Source organism: Argiope bruennichi, chromosome 10 (assembly GCF_947563725.1).
Source record: "Argiope bruennichi chromosome 10, qqArgBrue1.1, whole genome shotgun sequence".
Classification (NCBI taxonomy): domain Eukaryota; kingdom Metazoa; phylum Arthropoda; class Arachnida; order Araneae; family Araneidae; genus Argiope; species Argiope bruennichi.
This window is the reverse complement of record NC_079160.1, coordinates 109044059-109065987: the sequence shown is the minus strand read 5'-3', so window position 1 is coordinate 109065987 and position 21929 is coordinate 109044059. Positions and strand designations below refer to the sequence as shown.

Genomic DNA, 21929 nt, shown 5'->3' with positions numbered 1-21929 from the left:
CTGTTTGTTTGTTGTTACTTCTATAGAATATAGATCATTAATGGATACAGTTAAAACAATGACCTTAGTGTGACCTTCATTGGGAATGGTGACAAAGTCTACTGTTTGTCTTTTTTAACATACAGGATAGATCATAAATTAGTTAAAATTTAAAAGATTTATTCAAATGGAATATATATATATATATATATATATATATATATATATATATATATATATATATATATATATATATATATATATATATATATATGTAATGATATTTTAAGCTCTTAATTTAAACCAAATTAATTTCCAATGTTCTTCTTAATTTATCCCATCGTAACTTCATTCTAAAATATTCTCTTATTTCGTGATCCAATTCCACTTTCGGTTTAATTTATTCCTCTGTAAAACTAATGCGCCATTAGCACTACATTTCAAATGAAAGTGATACTTCGGTACCCTTGAAAAGTTGTCAAAGGTCATCATATCTATTCCAACCGCGCGTGGCCGGAATCTAGGTTAGACTATTGATCATTTGTTTCGGCAACACTAGCCGGAACTGTAATTGAGTCCTAAGGGCCATCACCGGCCTCGGTACAACCCTACCCTTGTGAAGTACGCCTCGTCATCGATGGCAGAAACCGCCACCTGTCTTTTGCTGTACCCACTAGGGTAGTCGGAACCTACTACCTGACAGGAAGCTTCCCATCCTCAATTACGAGGTGCCCTCAACCCCAGTGGGATACATAGATAAGGAAAACCAGTGAACCACTGGCGCGATTGCACTTACAATTAATTGTTGAAAACTCTGGCAACATAGACACCACCAGAAATCCTCAAAATAATAATAAAAATATTTCTCGAGGATATCTATAAAAAGAGTGTTGAAGAGAAATTTAAAGGATATCTATACAATGTCTTTTATTTAAATATGTATTTGAATGTCTATAGCGTGATATTACTACTAACTACATCAAAGCAATCTAAAAAAAAATTGCGCAAAAAATTTGTTGTAGCAATGCATTTCTATAATAATTCTGTGATGTCTATTTCTTTCTTAGTTTCTCCTCTTAAGTCTTCTTAGTCTCCTCAAAAGTTTTTATATGGAAATTTTTTTCAAAGAACTATGTCTTAAAGGATTTCAAATGCACTTCAGAATTTTGTACTGTTCAAAATTTTCTGTGAGCAGTTTTTGACATGTGCCATTTGACTTAATAGTGTAGACATTCATTTCTAAATGGTATCGATTCGTATTCACATCAATGCGCAGTATTAATATAATTTTGAAGGTCATCGCAAAGTAAAAGAAAAGATGCGTCATCATGAAAAAGCATAATGAAATGTTCAGCAAGATATCAAATATAAATTGATGACATGTTCAGTGGCCATGTCACACGATGTCATCCCTTTTTAATTCTTATTCTTTGAGTCTCTATTAATAAAACACAAATCAAAATATTATAAAAGAAAAATCAGTTTTCTTGAGATAAAGTTTATCACTCGATCATTTTGTGATTGGATTCTATCACCTAAATGACCTTCAAACATTTAAGGCGATTACATTTAACGTAGTAAGTACACATAATCATACTGATAACATGCATTCTGTCAGAGTTTTTCATCAAGAAAAGAAACAAATGTAGTGTTTTTTAGATATTTTTTGTTTAAAAGATAGAGAAATAAATAGATTTTGTAAGAATTTGATTTCATTGAAATACAAGTTTGTGGAACTTGTGTATTTGGCTCATTTTCCTGATTTAATTTCTTATAAAGGCTATTAAAATCTTTTTTAAATGTGGGGCAGTTATTGATAGGGATAAATAAAAAGTATTTTGTGTATTAAGCTTCTCAAGTTAAATCTTTCAGAAATATCAAAATGTTTATAAATTTCAATGAAAAAAATTATTTTCCCACATTTCACTTAGTTTAAATATGCAAGTGCAAATACTCTTCCCAGGTAAAAAATTTACATTGAAAAATTTAGTTAAAATAATGTTAAAAACAAAAAAAATAGTAAAATGAAGGAAAATTTATTAATTATTGTGAAAGAATAATTAATAATTTATTTATTTATTTATTTTCCTATAATTTAAGAAATTTTAATATTAGTGGGAATAATTTTTATCTATTAGATTTTTATATAACTAAACATTAATTGTACTCATATACAATTTCATAAAAATTTGCACAAGTCATTCAGATTTATCTTTTCCACAACTGAAAGATTATTTTTTTTTATTAATTTCCTAATTCCTATATTTCAGTTTTAGCTTTGGAAAAAATTTACGTAAAGAACTTAAGAATTTACGACATTAATAAATTCTACATCCATTCATACTATTTTGATTAGAACTATTTCTACTATTTGCAGACTGTAAATATGAAAATAGATAGCTATCTTTATTTTTTTACATTTTTCCACACATAAATCTACATTAAACTGTTCTATATTCTTTTTTTTAATTTATGGTTTAACCAATCTTGGTTAAAAGTTATATAAATTTTATTTGATGAATTAGAAAATCAAAGAATTAAATCACTACAAGTTCCAGCTTATTTTTAAAGCATAATATGTAAATACATAGTTGCGTGGTAGTGGTCAAGTTTTTATTGTTAAATTTATCTTTTGAATGTATCTAACTTCTGTTTGACGCATCATACATACAAATATTTAATCTCGAACATGGACTTCATTACATAATATATTTCCTTAAAGTAATATATTTCCTAATACTAAACGTATTATTATGTTGATTATTTTGCTTCCAATGCAATACATATTGCTGCATGCTCAATTGTATTCTGCAAAAAAGCTAAACAAATATATATATATATATATATATATATATATATATATATATATATATGTCAAGATATGCCACCAATAGCCACCAGTAGTCCATTTTCGCCAATTTTCATTTTTGATTTATATATGTTTAGATATGCCATAAATAGTTATATGTCTTTTAACATCATCATTTTCAAGACATATTCAAAATGAAACTTTTATAAAGATTCCGCCCTTAACAATTATACCGATTTCGTTAGTTTTGTAGACAAATAATATTTTTACCTTGTAAATATGGTTAAACAATCCGAATGCTCTATCATTATTTTGCAATCAAAATTTAAAACAATATTTTCCTTTGAAAATATGCAATTCATCAAAGTTAATTAATATGGCTAGATTAATTTTATGGATATTAGCCTTCTTCGGCGACCAGCAGTTCGATAACCATATTAACCCTTTTCACTCGAAAAAGTAATTCCATGCATAATTAATCACCTAATACGAATGCTTGTTTATTGCTCCAAAAAATAAATATGTATAATTGTTTTAAGTTTTGATTTTCTCGAAAAATTAATCTACCTTCTTATTCCTCTCTAGGTATTTTTAATAATCATAACTGAAAAAATAAATGAATAAAATGTGAAAATGATGCAATGTCTTGAATGGTGAGTGAGAGGCCCCATCGGAGCGCAAAGGGTTAATAGTTGAAAGACTTGGTGAGGTTCACCCGTTGGGAATGCTCATTAAAGTAGTATTTTTAAAATTTCTGCAGATAAAGGAAGGTAGGGCAGGAAAGCGATTATATCTAAGCTTCTATGTCACTTGCGCTCGATAAATTTCCCCCTTTCCGCTCAAGTGTGAAGAAAGACTACCACATTATAAACTTTATCTTTGCATGTAAGATTTGGCGATTTTACAATGTACGCCAAACTGTGCGGTCAACTGACCCATCAACCACCCCCAATAAAACGATTAACCAATAAAACTTTCCCTTACTCTCTGAAGAGGTCACTGTCTTTGTACATCACGAGAGGGGTTTGGTGGGGTTAATGAGTCACCCAAACTTGTTTGGAAAAAATACTCTTTGAGTTGGATATTTTAGATTTTCTCTGCTTGCACAGAAAATCATACTGAGGCCCGCGTGAATGTTAGAAGGGCTCTTAGAACATAGAACTCATCAATGATTAATTATTGAAGCACTTCGATTTTGGGACATTTACTTGCTCTCTATAATTCTGTTAATTAACATTTCCGAATTCTGTAATTTAGAAGGAGTAATTCAATGTTTATAGTATTTCGTTTGACACGATTTTATTTTTATCAATAATTGCTTTTATTAATTTTTCAATCCAGGAGAATCGGCCAACATCTATGTGCCTATGAAATTGTAAGACCTCGGATTCATCCCAAAAGAATGGCTCAATCCTTTCTCTCAATAGTTTTAGCACTAACAGCGAATTTTAATAAAATGTCCCTAATTTTTTTTCGAATTTTATAAGTAAATTATTTATTCAAAAAATATTAAATAGGTTTAATTGAGAAAGAAACGAACAAAATTAAATTGAATTTTTGTATATTTCGTTATTTCGTATTAAAGTTCTGGAATATTTCAGACTGAATATTCATCTAGGAATTGTTATAATTTTTACTTATATATAAAAAAATAATATGAAAATAATAAAAAGGTGAATTTAAAAAAAAAATGAATATAATTTCTAAATAATTCTTTTTTTAATATGCATTCACAATATGCATAATATGGTCACTTACATTTAACAAAAATAAATAAAGGAATAAAAAAATAAACTAACTGCAAACATTTATCTCTCTGAAATTCAGCATAGTCAAGACTGTTCCGCATTTCTGAAAGCTTAACAGCATTTTTTGTTCATTTGTATGTAATTAAAATTTTAAAAAAAAGTTTTGAGAGATTCATTGAATAACTTGGTAGTAATGTTGCTTTTTTCAAAATAGAAATTATGATTACTCCTATATAACCATGAATTGAAGAAAAATAGTTGCAAAATATATTGTTACACAAATGCTAATACACATTAAAAAGCATTCTTTTAAAAGTTTTTATGAAAGCAATGGCCAACTTAGTTTTATAATTCAGATTTATGGTTGCTAAAGTTTACTTAACTTGTCATTGATCGCTTACTCACAAGAGCATATTTAACTTCAAATCCTATTGGACATGTAACATTTACTATTGTTCTTAAAACCGTATACTATTCCGCTTTTTGCGCAATGCATCTTTTTTAATTTTCAGTAATCTCAACAAAAAATGGGAACTTGAAAAACGAAAGTGTTTAAATTTCAACTAATACGAAAACTTTCTCAATCAGCATTGTTTACGAGCATTACAGATAATATACTTATCTAATATTAATTCATTTCACTGACATTGACCCTTATACATACAATAATTTGTTACATTAAGGAGTAACAAGATTTAAAAATGGATACACTTTCTAAAAATTACAACGCTATAACTTCCGAAAATATTAAAACACAAAATTGATTTTTGCATCAAGATAAAGCTAAAAAAATTATCTTTTTAATGATACCAATGCTTTAATCTACAAATCAAGTTTCGATTTTTAACGTGTTTTTAAAGAAACATTTTAACCATATTTTTCAACAATGTACTTCGCACAAAATAAAAATAAAATTTAATCTGCATGAGCACGTCAATGGGAAAAAATTAGCTGTTATCCACCTGTTGCCATCACATTGAAAGAAGTTCAAATTAAAAACATAAATCAAATATTATTGTAAATTAAATATATAAAAGTGTAAATTTCAGCTAGTGTCTGTATGAAGCGAACAAATTTGAAATATATTTTCTAAAAAGTAAATGGAGGAAAAGATTTCTATGAACTTTTACAATATCTATATTATTAATTAAATCAAACAATTAAATTTAAGGTAAACAGGGTTTATATATCTATTGGATAGTCACTGTAATCAGCGCCCATCAGTCAATTTTAATCAGGGGCACGCATCTACTAACAAAATGGTCTAAATGAACTAAACAATTACAATTTATGTTACTGGAGTCAATAAAAGCTCCGATGAATTAAGAATTTTAAATTTTTTCATAGGTCCTTTCAATTACCCTTTGTAATCCGTTTACATGTTTATCCTTTTACATTAACCTTTGAATCTTATTTAACAAATTGTTTTGAGACATGAATATATTTACACTTAGCACTTAGATCTCTCCTCTCAGAACCATTCAAGGCAGTGCATCATTTTGGCGTTTTATTTAATTATTTTATTAAATTTTGAGTGATAAAAATATGTAGATTAATTTTCTTGGAAAATTCATATATATTAATTTTTCGGAGCAATGAACAAGGCTCTTATTAATAATAATAAGATAAATGTATGTACAAGATCTCATAAATGAAAGATCAAATAAAATTTTTACAAAAATTATCGCCATTCCATTATTACCAATAAGCCCGACCGGAAATGCAGCTATGGAAAACTAAAAACCGTCACCAGCGCCAAGTTTTCTTGCCAAAGGTCCAAATCCCAGTAAACCTATGACAGCAACAGGGGTAGGGAATGATTTACCGAGCGTAAAAGTTCCGATTCCATATCTAAGGGATCGTGAATTTTAATATAGTATAAAAATTTGTGAATCATTCAAAGTGGCTAATTTTTATAAAAAAATTAGCATAAAGAAAAAAAACTGAAATAAATATTATCAATTTATCTATTACATTTTTAAAGCATATACACAATTATAAACTGCAGTCGAATATATAAGTTGATGATAATTATGTAATTGTAATTTTTGAATAATTTTAATTAAGCAAGAATAATTTTGTCACATATCTTTCAATATTTTAAGAATACTCACAAATCCCATCCGATTCGAATTTCTCAATTTGTAATCAGATTTAAGCCAGTTTTTTACGACACATTTTGCATAAATATTTTTGTTTCAGTTCTCTTTGGCACAGTCTACTGTGGTGATGGCGACTGTTACAACCGGAGAGTTACTCCGTGCGTTCAGAGAGTTCTAGACAATCTCGAAACAAAGCCCGATTCCTGTAAGTATTACTTAACTCACTTTTTGGAAACATCCTTGACTGAAGTTCTTCGATCCATTATAAATCCTTGATTATAAATGGTCCATTATAAATCATTGATTATAAATGGTCCATTATAAATAATTGATTATAAATTATCCATTATAAATCCTTGATTTTAAATGATCCGTTATTAATCATTGATTTTAAATGATCCATTATAAATCATTGATTATAAATGATCCATTATAAATCATTGATTATTAATAATCCGTTATAAATCATTGATTATAAATGATCCATTATAATTCATTGATTATAAATGATCCGTTATTAATCATTGATTATAAATGATCCATTATAAATCCTTGATTATAAATTATCCATTACAAATCATTGATTATAAATGATCCATTATAAATCATTGATTATAAATGATCCATTATAAATCATTGATTATAAATGATCCATTATAAATCATTGATTATAAATGATCCATTATAAATCATTACATTAGTTTATTGTACAAACAGAACTTTAAAATGCATGGATGCTTAGTATGTCTGAATTTATAGTTTATTGACTGATTTAATACAGCCATTATTAACTTATACAAAGATTTGTGAAAAACTTTGCAGATAATTCGTTAGATGCTTTAATGCAAATTATATCAATACATTCTTTCTAAGCTTGATAAAATTTCATGTTTGATGACTGATTTAATACAACCTGGATAAAGCATTTGAAGAGTTGGGAAAAACATTGCAGATAAATTTCTGAATCCTGTATTTTTGCTATGCATGACAGAATTTGCATTTTAATGATTGATTTAATACAAACTTGATAACGAATATAAAAATTTGTAAAAACCTTTGCAAAGAATTCTTTAAACGATTTAATGCATATTATTCAAATACATTCTCTCTAAGCATGATATAATTTCATTCTTAATGACAGATTTAATACAACTTAGATAAAATATATAAAAACTTGTGAAAAATGTTGCAGATAACTTTTTAAAATGCTTTAATTTAAATTAGGCATTTTTGCTAAGCACTTTAGAATTTCTAGTTTAATGTGAAAAACTTTGCAGATAATTCTTTAGATGCTTTAATGCAAATTATGTCAATACCTTCTTTCTAAGCATGATAGAATTTCATGTTTGATAATTGATTTAACATAACCTGGATAAAGCATTTAAAGGGTTGTGAAAAATATTGCAGATAATTTTCTAAATCATGCATTTTTGCTATGCATAACAAAATTCTCATTTTAATGATAGATTTAATACAAACTTGATAACGAATATAAAAATTAGAAAACCTTTTCAGAAAATTCTTTAAAAAATTTAATGCAAATTGTTCAAATACATTCTCTCTAAGCATGATATAATTTTTAGTTTAATGACTGATTTAATACAACCTAGATAACAAATACAAAAGCTTGTGAAAAACGTTATAATTTAAATTAGGCATTTTTGTTAAGCACGTTAGAATTTTTAGTTTAATGACTGATTTAATACAACCTAGATAACAAATACAAAAGCTTGTGAAAAACGTTATAATTTAAATTAGGCATTTTTGTTAAGCACGTTAGAATTTCTAGTTTAATGACAGATTTAATACAACCTAGATAACAAATACAAAAGCTTGTGAAAAACGTCATAATTTAAATTAGGCATTTTTGTTAAGCACGTTAGAATTTCTAGTTTAATGACAGATTTAATACAACCTAGATAACAAATACAAAAGCTTGTGAAAAACGTTATAATTTAAATTAGGCATTTTTGTTAAGCACGTTAGAATTTCTAGTTTAATGACAGATTTAATACAACCTAGATAACAAATACAAAAGCTTGTGAAAAACGTCATAATTTAAATTAGGCATTTTTGTTAAGCACGTTAGAATTTCTAGTTTAATGACAGATTTAATACAACCTAGATAACAAATACAAAAGCTTGTGAAAAACGTCATAATTTAAATTAGGCATTTTTGTTAAGCACGTTAGAATTTCTAGTTTAATGACAGATTTAATACAACCTAGATAACAAATACAAAAGCTTGTGAAAAACGTCATAATTTAAATTAGGCATTTTTGTTAAGCACGTTAGAATTTCTAGTTTAATGACAGATTTAATACAACCTAGATAACAAATACAAAAGCTTGTAAAAAACGTCATAATTTAAATTAGGCATTTTTGTTAAGCACGTTAGAATTTCTAGTTTAATGACAGATTTAATACAACCTAGATAACAAATACAAAAGCTTGTGAAAAACGTTATAATTTAAATTAGGCATTTTTGTTAAGCACGTTAGAATTTGTAGTTTAATGACTGATTTAATTCAACCTCGATGGTGTATATAAAGATTTACGAAAATCTTTGCAAAGAATTCTGTAAACGCTTTAATGTAAATTATATATAAGTAATCTCGCAATAGTTAAACTAAATTAATCTAAGCAAGATATAATTTAGTTTAACTATTGATTTAATTCAACCTGGACAACGGACATAAACACTTATGAAAAACGTTTTAGAAAATTAGTCACTTTTATCTTTACAGAAATTTCACAAGTGTCAGAAATATTGCATTAAGAAATTTTAAAAAGAATTATGCATCAATTATATATGATTAATAATTCACATAGTAACGTAAGATTTACTATAATTATTTATTTCCCTAGAAAATAATAAATCAATATAATTAAATATCGATAATCGAGAGGCAGTGAGATCGGTTGGATGATATACAATGTTAGTTTTTCCTGACAGCAATTTAATTTTAAACTTCGTGGTTACTTATTATTCTTTTAATAAAAATTTTCTCTAATCCTCTTTAATTGATTTTATTCCATTTTTTGTGAAGCGCTTTTTGGAAAAAATCTTTGCACTTTGGGCTTTCTAAACACATTTTCCTGAATTGGTTTTTGACATAATTATTGATTTTGAGATAGTTTTTTTGGTATAAAAATTGCTTAATAATGGAGCTGAATCTTGCTGAAAAATAAATGGTGCTTTGTTGGGGAAGAAATGCCTGATGGAAGGTATCAATTTTGGTTCCAGGACAGTTTCGAAGTATTTTTTGGCATTCAGGATGCCATCAATCACTTGAATTCGGCCCACACCATCTGTAGACACACATGCCCAAATCATGGCATTTGTTGTTGTTTTTATAGTTGCTTCAATGCAATCAGGATGAAGCGCTTCACCTACTCTACGTCTCACGTATTTTCTACCATCACTACCAAAGACCGATATTTTAGTCTCCTAGCTCCAGATTACTTGCTTCCAATAATTTTCTGACCATTTAATGTGTTGTTTTGCCCGCTTAACTCATTTTTCGTGTTACTTTTGATTTAAATATGGTTTTTTCCTTTGAATTCTAGCTTGTAGTCCAAATCCTGATAACCTTCTTCTTATTGTTCTTGAACTTACTGCAATACCCGCTGAATTCATTTCACATCTAATGGCATTTGATGAAATTTTTCTATCTTGAAGGCATAGCCGTTTAATTTTTCTATCGGCAGTAGCAATTGTGCATTTTTTTCGGCCTGATTTGGCCTTATTTTCCACTGATTTCGTTTTTTCATAACGTGAACAGAACTTGCGTACACCAGAACAAGTCACTGAACCACCAACTTGTCTTGCAATTTCAGCATAAGAGAGGCCATTTTCTCTCAATATGACAATTCGGCTTCTATTTGTAGATGTCCAATCAGTTCTTCTTGTTGGTGACATTGTTTAAAATTAGTTTAATTAAAAAAAAGGACTTAAAATATTCAAAAACAGCAATACTTAATTGTACTAGTATGCATCATTCCGCAAAATATTTCCACAACAATAACTCTTTTACCATCCAAATAACCTAAACTATAGTTACAGGCATTTAATGGGTCCGCAGAACAGTGTTTGTGATTGGCTAGTATGCTTTTATTACAAAACACGTCATTCTTCACACATCATTCGTGTTTGTTTGTTCTACTAAAATGAGCGTAACTTTTTATGTAATACTGTTTTTGTTATTAAATTTTACATTAAATTACCTTTAATTTGATATATAAACATTTGTATTTAAGTGAAAATTAATATATTCTACAAGCACGCAAAGTTGAAAAACATGAAACTTTCAAAAAATGTCCACACTTTTGGCCACCACTGTATATATATATATATATATATATATATATATATATATATATATATATATATATATATATATATATATATATATATATATATATATATATATATATATATATATATATATATATATATATATATATACACGGAAGCACAAATTAACCGTCTTTTGATGCTGAATGAAGAATAAGGATACGATTGAGGGATGCCAAATAGTTTAATTTGTTTAATTTTTCAATAGCATTTAATAGCATTGATTTTCAATCTAAAGATTAAGTGTGACCGTTTATTCGAACCATGTAGGCTGTGCTTATATATCCATGATTAAAATCACTGCAACATTGGGAACCAGAACAAATGGCATCACTCAGTCCTACACACACATAATCAATTCGACCTCTCATACCTTAGGCAGAAAGAAAGGGGGAAAAATCTAAAATGCCCCGTTTTGAATTCGTTTGGACGAATTCTATTTTATATATTTTTTTTCTTATTTATTATTTATTTTATATTTTATACTTATTTATTTTATATTTATATATTATTTTTATTTATTCTATCACTTTTCTTTCATTGAAATTAAGTTTGTTATTTTTTAAGTAACCTTTGTCTGCAGAGCTTTTGTTGTATATACAGTAGTAAGAGAGCAAAATATAACAAAATTTTTCAAATCCCTTTACTGGAAAAAATAAAAAGGGGGAATAGTAAAATGAGGTTAACAGGAAATTATAAACTTTATTGACAGCTTCCAGCTCCGCACGTGCCTGAAATATCAAGAAAACTGATAAAAATTCATTATTTCTTGGAAGTTAAAAATTTCTCTCTATTTATTGAAACTTGCATTACAAAATACTTAACTTTTTGGAATAATTAAATAAAGGAAAAAAATCTATTGCGTATTCCTACAAAAGTTTAAAAATATATATTTGTAATTATTTTAATTTGTATTTTTCGCATCTAATTTTTAATATAGTTTTCATGCAGTATATTTCGAATACTACTACCGGCAAGCCGAAATTAATTTCTTTATCGTGACAGAAATAAAATCATTCTTGTTTTTAGAAATAATAGCATTTTTATAAGTAGAATAGTAGATAATGGTTTTATTGAAGGAAAAAAAATTTGCTCCTTCTATCTAAAAGCAACATCTTAAAAATGGAGAACGCAGTGATTGAATAAAACAAAATTCAGTACAATATCTTATAAATGAAAGGGAGAATGTTAATGTGCAGGCAAAATAAAAGATTATTTAGGTCTAAAAAATATCAATTTTATTTATTTTCTTCGTTTACGGTAGTACAATTTAAATCTGAATTTGAAAACAGTGTTATTTATTATTTAACAGCAAATGACAACAATACAGAAAATAACAAAAATTAACTTGACACTTAAGAAAATATTTCTGCAATTAAAATGTTTAGGTCTACTAAAGTTTTCGTATGGCATATAGTTTTTTCCTAACCGATGATATTTGGATGTATGATTTCTGAAGTCGTGTCATTCACACAATAACGTGTTTGTGAAAAGGCTGATTCAGTAGACTCGGTTCCAAAATCTTTATTCATGCTTTTGATCAATGCGATCTTTTTCATGTCAAAACCCTGAAAGAAAATATGGAGTCGTTTGAAATTATTAATTCCATCGGTTGATCCGGTTTACCGAGTTTGGGGATAAACTCGTGGGAAGGAGTCTGGAGAAAGATTCCCCCCCCCCATGCCAAGTATTTTCCAAGTCTCCACATCCCCATGGACAGATTTATCGAAAATCATCAGAAATCTACAAGCATTGCCACCGACAAGGTCAGTACTTAAACGCATAGAACGCTTTATGTATGTGTTGAAACAGTGTATTGACCTTGTTTTACAGCTTCTCAACCTACACATTATGGTCAGGGGCGATACACAATATGTGCAACGTTAAGTGTTAAAAGAGTTTATGGTATACATTTTATAACAAACATACTTATTTGGTCGGACGGTTACCTTTAATTATCCAGTATAACCATATACTAAGAAATCTCATTGTTATACCGTTATCTGTTCATCTGTTATGTCAGGAGATTAAAAATCTTGAGTTCAAGTACTTCGGGACACTCTCCTCAAATCGGCATATTAGAACAAAGAGGTGAAGGTAGGCTCACCGTGTCAATAATACGTGTAACTTACATACTAGAGGATATATATATTGTGTATATAAAGTGTTTTTCCTATGTTCTTCCAGAGTTAAAACCTAGATAAAAAGCCGTGGTAAAATTTTATTTTATTTTATATGAATACCATTTATCCAGAAAGCTCGCAACTTCATCTTATAACAATTCATAAAAGCCCAATGAAAGTAAAATATATGCTTGACATTTGGTGAGTGCTGTTTTTTAATGAAGAAGAGAAATCTTTGAAAGAATATGAATCATTAGTCTAGTCTTGGGGATAAATTGAGTGTCCATTTGGAGATTTGGCGATCCGTTGGCAGCTTCAACAACAGTTCTAAAAGTTGAAAATAAGGACTTAAGTACAGTGCTAATAGCATTGGAAAATCTTAAAACTCTAAAGGACATAATGTTAAAAATTAACAGTACTTCACCAACCATTTAAAAGTTTTAAAGTGTTTGAATTTTTTTTTTTGTTGTGGAAGAGCATTTGGAAAGATATTGATAATTTCGTGATTTTCTTAAAGTGGTGGCTTGCTCTTCGTTTAAGAGGAGGATAGGTGCATGGAAAGACGAAGAGGAAAGTCAGAGATTATCCACTTTGTGACTTTAGGTCAATTGCCTCGAAGAGGATGTCAATTCGGTGAATCAGTCGGAGTTATGGACTGGTTTTGATGAAGACAGCAGTCGGCCACAACAGATACTGTCGATATTTTATCATTCAGTAGTGGTGGGTGGTCGGCTGGCTGTACACAAGAAGAAGAAGCTTTAATGATTGTTTGCAGATTCTTGAAAGAGCAGGAATTTACATGATACATCTACTAGGACAAGAGACATGACAATGGATTCTAGATTAAAGTAAGAAGTAAAAGAAGGAAGTCAGTTGATGGAATTATGTATTTTTGATTTCGTCATCGTGGAGAGATTTTGGTCTTGCTGCAATCTGAGTGATGTTGTGCTGGGATTCTACCCTGTGAGTTGGAAAGATATTGATCTGTCTGTCTTGTCTGCGCTTCAGCCGTGTTTTACAAATTATGCTTTCTTGTGGAATAAAGCATCGTTTTCCGTTACAGAGTTTGTTCGACTTTCCCCATATATCCATGGGATCAGATTTTCCCGTAACAATACCTGCTTTAAAATATTATGGGAAAGCGATAATCACATATTTTATGTTCATAACTCCCCACTAGGGATTGCAATACCGGACCAAAATTTCAATACCGGTATTCGGTATTTTTTAAATCTTAATACCGGGATACCGGTTTTAATACCGGTATTAGAAATTTTGGAAAAAGAAAGAAAACACAGATGTTTCTTTTTTTTTATTTGCCAGTTTTGTTAGAGAGTGTAAATATCACAAAAAATAATTTGTAATTTATAAATTATAACAGTATATAATCACAAAAAAGTAAAGAAACATCTTATTTATTAAAATCACAAAAAAAAGTGTAAATATCACAATTCAGTTTGTGGTACTATTACAAATTTTTGAAATGTGATCTAAAAAAAAATGAATGCATCAATTGTACTGTCATTAAGCCTGAAAAGTAATTTTGTGTAAAAATTACCAGCTGTCGAAAACGCTCTTTCGGCATCTACGCTAGCTGGGTGCAATATATTTTTTTCAAGTATTTACCTCTAAATCCTTCATCTTCAAATAAATCGATTTCTCGTCGGATAGTTTTGGATATAGCTGATTTCTGTATTGTATTTTGGTTCGTTGAATTTTTTTTATTTATTGCTAATTCTAATTTTTGTTCAAGAGACAATTCCTTTCCACTATCGACAGTAGTGACATCATAATCTTCGATAATTGAACCGAATTCTGAATGTGGATAGGTTTGTGGGAAAAAAATTTTTTAGAAATTTTACTCTAACTTAATCAGATTTGAATAGGTTATTTTCTTTTCTTCTTTTTATTTCCATTTTTAAAATCATTGGAATTATGTAAATACCATAAGTCATTTTCTATTTCGGTATGCCTTTCTTCTGTGAAATTTTTCAATGTAATATAGTTGGAATCCGAAGTTTCTATATCCACAGTATTTGGATTCTTCTGTTCTTTATATTTTTGGTATAATACATCTATTACTCCTAATTGAATCCCATGTGCATAGCACAGCTGCTGATTTGCACCAATCAACTTTCCAACTTTTTTCATAACTGTTGCTCCATCAGTCGTCATGGATACAATATTTTCTTTCAGGGATAATCCATGTTTCGCTAATTTAGATTTAAGCAATTAATTAAGCCATTAATTAGCTAATTAATTTCGCCCGTTAGGGAGACATAAAAACAAAAACGTATACTATATTGCTATGTTCGCGATACCTGCACATATAGTGGAGACAATTTTAAAAATTTCGAGTAAATACCGAAAAACCGGTATTTAAACTTGTGAATACCGGTATTACAAAATTGTACAAATGACTCAAAATACCGGGATTCGGTATCCCGGAATACCGGTATTGCAATCCCTACTCCCCACATACACATAACATAACTCCATCCTGTGCTCCTGGTACCTATAACACTAAGTTATCTAACCAGTTGGTGGAGCACAAAATGAAAAGGAAAAAAAAAGAGGATAAAAGAAAGAATGAGAGGACAAAAAACCCAGGGATCTCCAGAGAGAATCTTATCTGTGTCAAACCCTACACGACTGTATTTAATGTTTTGGCAAAATAATAACTAAATGGAGGCTAAAACAAATGGTGACAATGGATTTAACTTACAGAGAAATGAGATTACAAATTGAAAACGGGAAAAGGAAAATAGTTGATAAATTACATTGTGAACATCTATATGACATATATAAGCATATAAATAAGCAATGTAGAGTCAGAAATCTGTCTCGACTTCCCATCCAAACACACACACACACAAATTCCAATGATGGCAAAGAGTTAATCATTTATTGTAAGTCTGAAAAATGCCAATTAAGACTATTTTGATTGAAATTTTAAATTGGGAATACTTATTTCTCTGCTAAATTTAAGATTGTCCCTTTTTTACCCATTGTGTAAATCCTTAACAGAGGTGTGTATGGTCAATTCGTAGGAGTGTAAAATAATCCAAATGTTAAGTCCATCGTTGAGGAATGGAAGGAAGTTGATTAATGTTATTAGCAAAATATGGATAATCAGTAACGAGGTTTTCATAATTTCTATCTAATTTTGAAGTCAAATTTGGCGATTCCAAAGGAGGAGCACTTGGAACACATTGGTTATTTTCACTTCCTTCATAGAGTACAGCAGAGCACACTGCGTCGGATAGGCCTAAGCTGCTATGGCCGCCAGCAGAAGGAGGGTTGGAGTGGATGTTATTTTCGCCTTGTTGATGTGTGACCACTTGCTCTCTTGCTCTAAAAACAAAGAGAATTATCCTTTGATTAGGATTCATTTACAAACAAAATTTCCTTTCAGTTTTTCAATAATTAACTTAATCTTTAGGATAAAAAAGAATGGCCTTTTAAATTTTAAATATTTTGTTAATTTATTCCTTTCGCAACGGGCGTGTCATATATGCCACAAGCGTATCTCACAGCTGCGCGTACATTTCTGGAAATTGAACTCATGGGACGGTGATGCATGTGTGCATTTTAAACTGGAAGAAATTTTAAACGCCATTAGATGTCTCCCTGTGTCCAATACTTTTGAAATAAATATAGTTTTGGTATTCTGACCTTCAGTTTGCTCATATTCAGCCTGACTTTGGTATTTTACTCATCCGCTGTTACGGGGGATGGGTTTAAGGAAAATAAACAAAGCTGAGTTGTGTAACTTTCCACCTGATAGAATCATACGCATTTCTATATCTCCCTCCATTATTCTTTTCTTATTCTTTTTTTGTTGTTATTATGTAACCGTAACTAGTCTTTTTGGGTTTGACCGTCAGTTCTCTTGCATTTTGCGTAGCATTCGGACACATTTCGAACACTTCTCTTTTTATTACGGAAAGCCTTGGTTTCGATTTCTTATGGCACACACATACATACACACACAACAACAACAAAAAACGCGATTTATCAGAGGAAGACTGTGCTCGTATTATAAATGAACTAATAGTTTAAAAAGATCAAAAAATTAATACTTAAAGATCGACTAGTAAAACTTATTTTTTGTGATTTTTTTTTCAAAGTTAGGCTTAGCGACGCAAAAGCAACGTTTTGTGAGCTGGTTCCTTTCACGTACTGGTCCGTGCATGCATCTAAGAGGCCTCCCTTCCCGAAAGGATTATAAGCATCATCACTCTGAAATGATTGAGAAGGAACAATAACATATGTTCCTTTAATATATTTTATTATTTTTCTAAGCGTACTAGAAAATATGCCTATAAAGGTTGGTATCCTTTTCACAATGTTTCGAAAATGATTGCTATAGATTTCCAATGTCTTCGACGTAACAACTAGTCGCCATAAGTGAATAGTTAAGCATAGCGATATCTTGTCCAAGAAGGTGAAAATAATGAATAAGAATATATTTAAAATAATAAAAATTGCAGATCATGGATTTTTATTATAATATAATAATGTGACATAACAAATAATGTAAATATTTCAATCACACAACTATTTTTTATTAATCCTTAGCTTTATTTGCATGTTGATAAATCAATCAATACAAACATGATAAGACAAACCTGTCTGAGTTGATAAACACCAACTCAGAAACGGGATTTCACTACGGCGGTGATACTTTAAATTCCATCGAACATTGCAGACAGCTACGGACAATTATTTCTGATTATATATCTGTACAATTCTGCTGGCGGGGAATCTTAAGAAGACCTGCCAATTTTTGTCAAGGAATAATTTGCTACTTCTTAGTGGCAAAACTCAAGCTTGGTGAGAATTCCGGTTTCGCTAACGGAGAAGTACGAATATTTCTGCATCAAAGAATTGCATAAATATTAATGCATAAAATATATATTTCGCCTTTTAAAAATCTTTTCATTTGTTTTTTTTAAATATATTTTTTTTTATTTAAGAAAGCTTGGACAGAAAATATCCAATAAAATATATGAAACTCAACTAAATGAAAAGCAACATCTGACTTTCTCCAATTTTCGATTGCATTGAGTTGAATTCCTCAAGTCTGTCAGTGGGTAATTAGATCGTCCTGTACACAACTTCTTCGTATAGCTGAATTTATTCTAAGTCAATCGCTCTTTGCAGTATGAAACATCTGAATCTTATTACTAACCAATAATTTGAGCTCAAAGTAGAGCATTCGTAGACAAGAAAAAGAAAGCAAAGTGGCAAGTAGTTATTTAAACCACATTACCGTTGTCCATTATCTCAGAAGTTGGAGCATGTGTGTGTCGTTTGTCTTAAGCCGTATTCCAACGACTCGTGAATCTTCAGGCAGGGCACATTCCCCAGCCCCCTTCTTCTTACCCTCTTTTGCGGTTTTCTGGGGTTCTTTGAGGCTTTTCCAGTTTACCGACAATTTGACGATAAACTATACAGGCATCAAAGGATCCCAGAAAGCTGCAAGAGAGGGGAAACAGGGAAAAGCGTGCCGTGGCTGCAGGCGGACAGGTCGCAGGAACGCCGCTTTAGATTGTCGCCTAAGGTAAATAAATTCCATCGTATAAGGGATTTCACATAATTAAGAATCTCTGCCTTAATTACGCGATCAAGATAGCAATTTTTATAATTTATTATTTTAATGCAGCGATTCGGAAAAGATTCATATAAGAAAGTATTAATGGTATCTGCCCCTTTGAAAGAAGTTCTTAATACTTGCTTGCTAAATGTCTCTATGAAGGCTCTTCGTATAGGGACCTACTTCTAGAGAATAGGATGTATAATTTATCTTCAATCATTTTTTTAAAAATTGCCTGATAAGATTTAGAAGTTTAACTGATGGTAATTTTTCATCATAATCGATGATGGTCGGTAAGCGGTCCGATGAATGATGATGATTCAATGAAAGGAGTCCCCACTATTCTACCACATTTAGGGCTTAACTGAATGGTAATCATAGAAAAACATCGGAAGAAAATTACTGTAACCATGACCGAAACACCGATCATATTCTCTGGTCACGACTTATTAACTCTCTAGGGAGATACATTCCACCAGCAGAGATATTTGATATGAAATCAGAACATTAAAACGTCAAGTGTTGTTAAGTATTTTTCCGAAATTCAAATAGCGGCGAATTATTATGAGGAATACAGATAATAATAAGTCGCAAAATGCTACTATCTTATTAATATATCATGATCTGTGTATTCTTGGAGCTAAACTGATAAAATGATCCTGTCCTTAAAAATAATGAGGAAAACTACATTACTGATACAGAAATTCTTGTATAGATATTATTTGTAATCATATTTAATTCATGTGCATTTTTTTATAGAAATTAGCAGAACATGTGCATTTTTACGAAAATTAGCTATTCAAATTCATCGTATAGAAATCTTCCAATTAATTTTGCACTTACATCAATAACTTTAATAGCGAAAATATTATTCTGTTACAGTTAACAATCATGGAAAAAAAGTTTAAAAACCAGTGTATATTTCATGTAATACTTGAAATCAATTTTTACAAGAATGTCAATAAAATAAATAAATTTTCCAAAGTAATTTAGAAAAATAAAAGTTACGTACTTTTTCCTTCTTTTCAAAAATAATATCAAGATGGACATTGCAAGGAATACTATTGCAGTAAAAGCTCCAGCAACGATAGCTACAAAATAAAATAAAAATAATATATATATATATATATATATATATATATATATATATATATATATATATATATATATATATAATATATATATATATATATATATATATATATATATATATATATATATATATATAATGTTATTTTTGAATCCTGTCGACTAAATAATATGTAACACATTTTTGGTTTAAGTAGAATGCAGGTTCGAAGCAGTGAAGAAACTTGGTATTTTTAATTCCGTTTTATTCTCTCTCGGGAGGCAAACATGATTATTTACAAAAAGGCACAGAGCAGCACAAAAACAGAAGGAAAAAATGATCCCTAGTCTTATATAACATAGGATTTCTGGCCAGGCGCCAATTCAATACACTTGTCACCTTTGACACCTTTTGAAGGGTACAGAAGATATCACTTTCATTTGATACGTAGTACTAAGGACGCATTATTTTTACAAAGGGATTAATTAGATCGAAAGTGGAATTGGATCAAGAAATAAGATAATATTTTAGATTTAAGTTACGATGGGCTATAAATTAAGATAAAGTTTTGGAAATTCATTTGGATTAAATTAAGAGTTTAAAATATCATTACATACACACACACACACACACACACACACACACACACACACACACACATATATATATATATATATATATATATATATATATATATATATATATATATATATATATATATATATATATATATATATATATATAATGTTTTAGCAGTTGCATTACTCTATCTCCTCTTTTAGATAATAAATGGCGATGCCTGGTTAGGTACGCATCCCATAGTGCTTTGCGATTGTAATTATAAGGAGATGAAATGATGTTCTGAATATCTTGCCATGATCATTAAAGAAATATTCCCGAAAACATGGATCCTCTTGCTTCCACTGCAAGGATTATAAGGATCTTCATTCCACCACAATTTTTAATACATTTCCCCAGGGCCAATGAATCATTTTTAGCAAATTATTCTTAGTAAATAAAAGAATTAAAAAATTGATATTATTCTTCTAAAATTGGACGAGTTATGAATCATTGAAAATCTCTATTTTAGTTGCTACTGTCTTGGAGTACCTGAAAATACTTGATCTCGAGAGAGATCTTTAGTAATTTAAAATTATGCATCTTTGAGCTGCTTTTTGAAATTTTTCATTAAAATAAATTTGAATGGTTCAAATACATAAATTAAAAAGCTATAAACATTTACTATTTAAAGCTTTTTAAAGCAATAAAATATTTACTATTTTTATTGTATGCTTTATCAGTAATTTTTCATGAAATATAACCCCCCCCCCACCCCTCATTTAGAGCAGATTTCCAAAAAGGCCTAAGTGCCTATTCGTAATAATTTAGAAATAGTTAATAGTTATTGGACCACGATAAAAGTGAACATTTTTCTACCCTATGTATTAATATACATATTATAGCAATGGATTAGGAAAAAAAACATAGCTTCAAATTGGAATTATATATATAGTTAAATCAATAAAAAACATATATATAAATAATATTACCTATAGTTTTATAAGCCTTTGGTGGTTTGTTGACTAAAAATAAAAGAAAAAAATATGTTAAAAAGAGAGCTTTTTAAGAAGAAAAAAAAACAAGTAATTATAGAAAATATATAAATAAGACTTTTTTATATATCTTCTAGACGTTGCTTCAAAAGAAAACTCTATAGTGAAGGCCGTTCTGTTAAATTTTTGCTTAAAAATGTGATTAACATTATTATTATTTTGCACAGTGTTATCGTGTTGGGAAAGATCGTTTAAATCATTAGAGTATATTTTTGTTACAACGAAATCAAATATTACGAATACTTTTAAATTGCTTTTATGTATATTCACCACCAGTTTTCACCACGAGCTTTAAAAATAATAAAATACTAATCATCTTCAGTGACCAGGTTGTTTGTCTTATATATTGAATGTTTAATTTCAATTGAACACATATGTATTAATTTAGGGTTATGAACTTATATTCATTAGCCTATATTAACTACCTTTCTTAACAAAGTAATATAGAACTTAAATTGATCTAAACATTTTAGTACCTCTATTTTAGTAGTTTTGCACCTATTCTATACTCTGTTTCACCCTAACTTGGC

The 21929-nt window shown here is 29.4% G+C and overlaps 1 protein-coding gene across 1 annotated transcript in view; it reads right to left on the bottom strand.

Annotated features, from left to right (window-relative positions):
- Positions 1–14580: 14580 nt before the first annotated feature.
- Positions 14581–21929, bottom strand: part of LOC129988777 (uncharacterized) — a 32038-nt gene continuing 24689 nt past the window's right edge. The window contains exons 8-10 of the mRNA XM_056097047.1: positions 21337–21369; positions 19730–19808; positions 14581–16472 (exon numbers count right to left, since the gene is read on the bottom strand). Coding sequence (XP_055953022.1) covers positions 16190–16472; positions 19730–19808; positions 21337–21369 — 395 coding nt within the window. The 3' untranslated portion in view covers positions 14581–16189. The remainder of the gene's footprint in view (positions 16473–19729; positions 19809–21336; positions 21370–21929) is intronic.